The 6,000-nt window shown below is 47.2% G+C and overlaps 1 protein-coding gene across 6 annotated transcripts in view; it reads right to left on the reverse strand.

Moving 5' to 3' along the window:
• JMJD1C (jumonji domain containing 1C) overlaps positions 1–5,774 on the reverse strand; it is a 161,381-nt gene extending 155,607 nt beyond the window's left edge. For 2 of the 6 annotated variants that reach the window (XM_065068580.1, XM_065068576.1), the window contains exon 1: positions 5,430–5,774. In XM_065068580.1, coding sequence (XP_064924652.1) covers positions 5,430–5,570 — 141 coding nt within the window. In that variant the 5' untranslated portion in view covers positions 5,571–5,774. The remainder of the gene's footprint in view (positions 1–5,429) is intronic. The other 4 variants (XM_065068578.1, XM_065068587.1, XM_065068579.1 and 1 more) reach the window with 2 other exon arrangements.
• Positions 5,775–6,000: the final 226 nt, after the last annotated feature.

The following is a 6,000-nucleotide window of genomic DNA, read 5'->3' on the forward strand; positions in this document are numbered from 1 at the left end:
GGCTTCTCCCACTCCTTTCAAACTAACTTCAAAACACACACAAAATGCATCCTACAACAACACCCCTTGTCTGGATCCAGAGGTAGCAGCGACATGAGAAACTCTGACACATTTTTAGCATCACCTCCCATAGCTGGAGTAAATAATGTGACAGGCTCCCCACCAAACTTGCTCTTCATCTTTAACCCAGATGCTGGTACAGAAATACGTAGTGTTTTTAAATTACATTAACCACCAACAAGCTATGCACAACTAGTGTAAAGCATATTTCTGCATCTTCTATCTTATTTCCCAGTTAACAAGTAAAAGCTGCAGAGCATGTACTTCTAAAATAAGTAATGAAAACCTATTTCCTTTTTAAACAGATTAGCTCAAATGCATTCAAAAATTAATGCATTCAGCTTCTCCTTAAATAATAGCTTAGAGAAAGGAAAACAGAGGACAATGCTAAACATGGCACTAAAAATCAATATATGGCAGAAAACAAATGTAACCTACAGAAGTGTAATTCTGTGCCCGTGTGACAAAGCCACACCACATTCAGAAAGCTTGGGACTGCAGAAGCAGGAAGACTAAAACAATTACAGTCATAAAAAGACTGGGTAAGAGCACACAGCAAAGGCAAATTTAACTTCATCTTTAGTAAGAAACTCTCAACATATGGAGTACTTCTCAAAAATATCTTCCTTTGTTCTTAAATTATCAGCAATTATTTCAAATTATTTTCATGTTATCTCTAGTACAGCACTGATAAGTTTCCATTACATTCTGTGAACTTCCATTTTACTGCTAAGTGAGAGTAAATTCCGTTAAAACAGACACACTGCTGCTGTTCTCTTCAAATGGTTTTACCAGACATCGTGAATTTTTAACAATTCCCTGTTTGTGAATTACCAAAGATGAGATACTAAAAAAAAAAAAAATACAACTTACCAAAATTATGAGTTATTCCCCCAATATCTTACTAATTTTACTGTAAATAAAAACCAAACAACTGCGTCAAACCATCACTAGTATTTAGGTTTATATGATGGATATCTAACTTGGTGATTTACTGACACAATATATTTCCCTGTGCACAGCTACTAAATGGTACGTCTGCCTACTGTGAGACATTAACTACTATCAAAGTACTCAGTTCTTGGACATCATGGCAGCAAAATTCACACATCAATAAATATACAATTACAAATCACTGCAACTTATAACTATACTCTTTATTAAGGGCTACACGTTACGTGTTTCAAAGCTTATTTCCATTTCTCTCTTTCACATGGAGAAAATATATAGCTGAATACATGACTATATTCAATATACAACTGCAGGACCATGGAAATTCACAGAAGTCTGAAGCACCTCCAGGAAGCAAAATCATTGTAATTTTTTTTTCATTTACTCCTCTAAATAATCACTTTTTAAGCACAATATAGCAAAACATCTCTGCCATCACCATGCCAAATCTTAGCCCAGAAAGTAATTCTTATGGTACAGGAAAGACCAGGGAGATCATATGGTGTTGACTCCACTTCTTTTCTCCTGGCCATTTCTTTATTTGCCCAGAGTTATCAGTGCAATCAGAGCAGCACGCAGGCTCTTCCAGGCAGTTAGCAGTGAGAAATAGTTCCCAGCTTCCTCTAAGAGCACCCGCTGCTACTTGAATGGAAAAATAGTTACGGATTCTCTTAGGGACTAGCAAAACACACATGTATACACACAAATACGTATATGAAAATCTTTTTGTTTGTATTTTTGTTTTTAAATAAATGCTTTTCACACAAAAGTAATGTTTAAGAATGAAATATCACGACATCTAACTGTCAGGTTGTGACTCAGACAATGAAATCATCAAGAAAACTCCTGGACTAAATTGTATACATTGTACCTGTACAGTAGATGTTTTTAAATGTGTAAACATTACAGGCTCATTAAGAAAGAGGCATGGGTTCCAAATCCTGGCAAGAAGGATCTGTATGCAATGGCAAGAGCATTCATCTTCCAGAAGACCAACAGTACTCACAACCAGCGCCAGTTATTCTCACCACATTCCCCAGTAGCAGTAAATTAACAGGAAAGCTGAGTAGGGCAAAATTTTCACAAAACAGTGGGGGACACACACAAGTCACAAAACTTTGATACTGTCCTTTCTTTGGGGGGAAATAAATAAATAAATAAATAAATAAATAAATAAATGTCAAGAAAAAACAGACTATGTATCAGCTATGCTGCAATTACAAGAAATATCAGGAAAGAGTCATTTAACATACTTCCACAGAGTAGGAGAGACCTATCAGGAAGAAAATACTAGCTAACAGTTCTTCATTTTCTTACCAAGACAATAATTTCAATTACGAAAATATTCATTAACTTAGTTATGAAAATAAAATCATGAGGCGAACTCAGCAGCATATGAAATCTGGAGTCTTCGCTCGCTCACTCACCAGTGGAGAGCAGCTAGTCCAGCCTTCAGGTCTGGAGTTCCTGATTTAATGAGTAGTTCTGTTTACAGCAGAACTAATGAAGCTTGGTTTCCTGCAGATTTGCTCCTACAAGCCCTGTGGCCACTTAACATTAATTATGTCAGTTGCCTCTAAGCTTGTCCATGTCTCCCTAAGATCCTTCACCTCATAAAACTCTCCATTTGTCCCCACATTCAAATACGGAGGCTTACTCTCCTGCTTTTGTTAACGCTCAGCTCAAACCCACCTTCACATCCCATCAGCTCCATCCCCCCTCACCTGCCCGCCTCTGAATGGTGCTGACCAAGAGGCAGCCTATGCTGTAGCTGGTCTGAAGCTCTGCACATGCTGGTCGGCCAGCTGGAGACCACCTCTTTGCTTCCAGGAGGACCACACAAAACGTGCTGTGACCTCCTTGTCTTTATGGTTTTTGGGAGGAGGGCCCTCACAGACTGAGAGAAGGTAATCTTTCTCAGACCTCTCCCTACTCTTAAATCCATTGAAACTGACTTGGGGGTTTACACTTAAAAAGGAAGACAAGACACAAAGGCAATGTAAACGATACTTCCTTCTGAAGTCAGGATTCAAAGGTAACTCAGTTCTGGCCATCTGCAAAGCATCTGGAAAATGCCCACTGCCGTCCTCCTCCTTTCCTGCAGCTGAGGACATCTTCTATATTTCTGCAACCTCCACCCCACTCAGAGGGAGCAGGAACACACAAAATTGACAAAAAGTCAATCTCAACATTTTCATGCTGCACCCTGTGGGCAGCAATGAAACTGTCAACAAGAATTACCATTTCACTCCACTGATGGGTAGCAGAAGAGTCTGGAGCTATTCATAGGGAGGGCCACCTTAAAACAAAAGGCATGGAAGGATAAGCGCAGCATTCACTCCCTCTAGGATAGTACACGTGGAACCAGGGCTGACAGAAAAATACCCTTGTCCATCACTGGGGGCAGCAGGGGAAGAGGATACTCATGTCAGTAAATATCAACTAATGAGAGTTTAATGTTAATCACAAATGCAAAAGAAGAGCCTAAGCCACAGAAACTACCTGTTGCTAAGAGAAACCATATCATTTCTTCCTCTACCTGTCCCTTTTATGATTTGTTTGTGCCTTCGGGACAGAGAACAGGCAACGCAAAAACCAAATACTGCACTTAGAGGGGGCAACAATGATCCAGTAGTTAAATACTAGTCTGGGACTTATTAGACCTAGATAGCATTTCCAAAACCTTCCAGCACTCCTAGGTGGCTAGGAGTATATCCACATAGCATAATGCAGTGCTAGTCAGAATACCAGAAGAAACATGGCACCCAGTGCCAGCTGGAGCATCCATCCTGCTTCTCAGGTGGTCTGGATCTACCCAAATGGCACTCCACTACATACATGAGCATACCCTTAGTCATCCTGCCTCAGAAACCAGCCATAACATGATGGTTCTCCCTTAAATTACCAAGAATTGTAATCAAAGAGTACCCAAAGAGCAAAACACTCAGATACCAAAGTTGGGAAGAGGAGCAAGTACTATGAATAGGCAACATTCATTACCTATTTAACATAACAGATACAACCCCTGAAACGCCTTGGTTTAGAACCATTTATGTCACTTCTGCTCCTGGAGTTTACAAATTATGGCTCTGACTTGTAAACGTTAGTAAATAGCTCCTTAAACGTTACTCAATGTTTCCATAATTGTATATAGCTTCTAGAGAATACTATCCTGCAAGAATAACATCCAAAATAGATTCTAAAAATAAAGCATTCTAGACGATTCTCACATATAACCAAAGGTTGAAAACACAGGCCGTTTCATAAAGAAGGGCATGAACAGCATGCTACTTGAATTATAGCTGGAGAGTGGAAAACAAACAACCCACAATATAGTGAAGTAGCATTTCGAGTGTCACATTCTGTTTCTAAAACAAAGCTTAAAGCAAGAATTCTCAATTTCATGAATCACACTTCTTGCACCAAGCAATCAATAATCCCTAAAACCAGGGAATTGTTTGCTTGATGAGTTTGTGAAAAGGGCAACATTCCCCCCGCACCGTGCGCGGCTGTGCAAGCCTCCCCCTCACCACAGCAACACGGGCTGCCCAGCACAGCTCGGTGATTCCTTTTTTCAGCCTACGTAATGCCCATTTACATAGTCGTGATATTTTTAAGTGCGCCTTCAGAAGCACCAAATAACATAAAACATCGAAGGAGACAACCACAGCAGTAACGTAATACTCGTCAGACCACAGAATCCACAAAATATAACAACGACCGAGTCCACGGAGCACAATAAAACTCCATTTTACAGATTATGCATTCAGAACACCAACCCAAGGAAATCCTGGCCGTGTTTCCCCCCCAGCGAGAGTGTGTCTGAGCACAACAGAACACATCCCAGCTCCTTCGCTAACCTCTACGCACATTCCTACACCCCTTAGGAAAACAGTGCCAGCGGACATAAAAGGAAGGGAAACAATGACATTCTTCTAATAACAACGCTCACTACCGCGTCCACAGCGTTAGACCCAGCCGGTCAGCGCTACACGACGACAATTTCTGCGTTCCCCTGGAACAGAGACGTTCCCCCCTGCCCGGGCTCCGCTGCTCCAGGCGCACACCGAGGCTCCCCGCTGCCCGGGCCGGGCGCTCGCCCTCTCCCACCGCGGCTGCAGGCGGAGGCGGCGGCACGGCCGGGAGCCGCATCGGCGCCCGGGGCACAGAGGGGCCGCCGCCGCCGTCCCCCCACCCCGCGGGGAAACGCGGCTCGGCCGGGCCCGACCCCCGGCGGTGCGGGCTCCACGTCAGCCGGCCCGCCCGGGGCGCTCACACGCGCTGCCCCCAGCCCCGCCGCCCCCAGGCCAAGGGCTGTGTCACGCCGGGCCCCCGGGCAGCCCCCCGCCGCAGGCCCCGCGCCGCCGTCTCGGCCCCGCCGCAGCCCCCTCCGGCCCGGCCCGGGACGCGGCTCTTACCGCCAGGTCGGGGCTGCGGGAGTCCCGCTGCGACACGGCGCGGATGACCCCAGCCCGCCAGCGCCCGCTCTCCGGCGGCTCCTCGCCGCCGACGCACAGGAACCGCTTCCCCACCAGCTCCGGCCGCGTCTCCACCGCCATGGCCGCCGCCGCCGCGCAGGCACCGCACCAGCCGCCGAACCCGCTCGCTCTACGGGCCGCCCATGGCGGTGCGCGGAGCGGGGGCGGCGCGGGGCTGTGGGGCCGAGCGGCGGGTCGGTGGGTGTGTGGGCGCCGCGGGGCCGCTCCGCCGCCAGCCGCCCGACACAAACACCGCGGGGCGGGGAGGGCCGGGGGCGCGCGCTCCCTCCCTCCCTCGCGCGCTCGCTCACCGCCGCGCTGCGGCCCCGACCACTCCGCCCACGCAGCCCACTGCCATGGCGACCGGCGCCGCGCGACGTCTCCCTCCGCCAGGCAGCGCGCGCGCGGGGAGGGGGCGAGCGGTCACCGCCGCGCGGCGACAAGTCCGGCCGGGGCCGCAGCGGGGACCGCGCCGTGAACCGCACCGGCCTCCGCAGGACGAGCGTCCCGC

Source organism: Columba livia, chromosome 6, assembly GCF_036013475.1.
Source record: "Columba livia isolate bColLiv1 breed racing homer chromosome 6, bColLiv1.pat.W.v2, whole genome shotgun sequence".
Classification (NCBI taxonomy): domain Eukaryota; kingdom Metazoa; phylum Chordata; class Aves; order Columbiformes; family Columbidae; genus Columba; species Columba livia.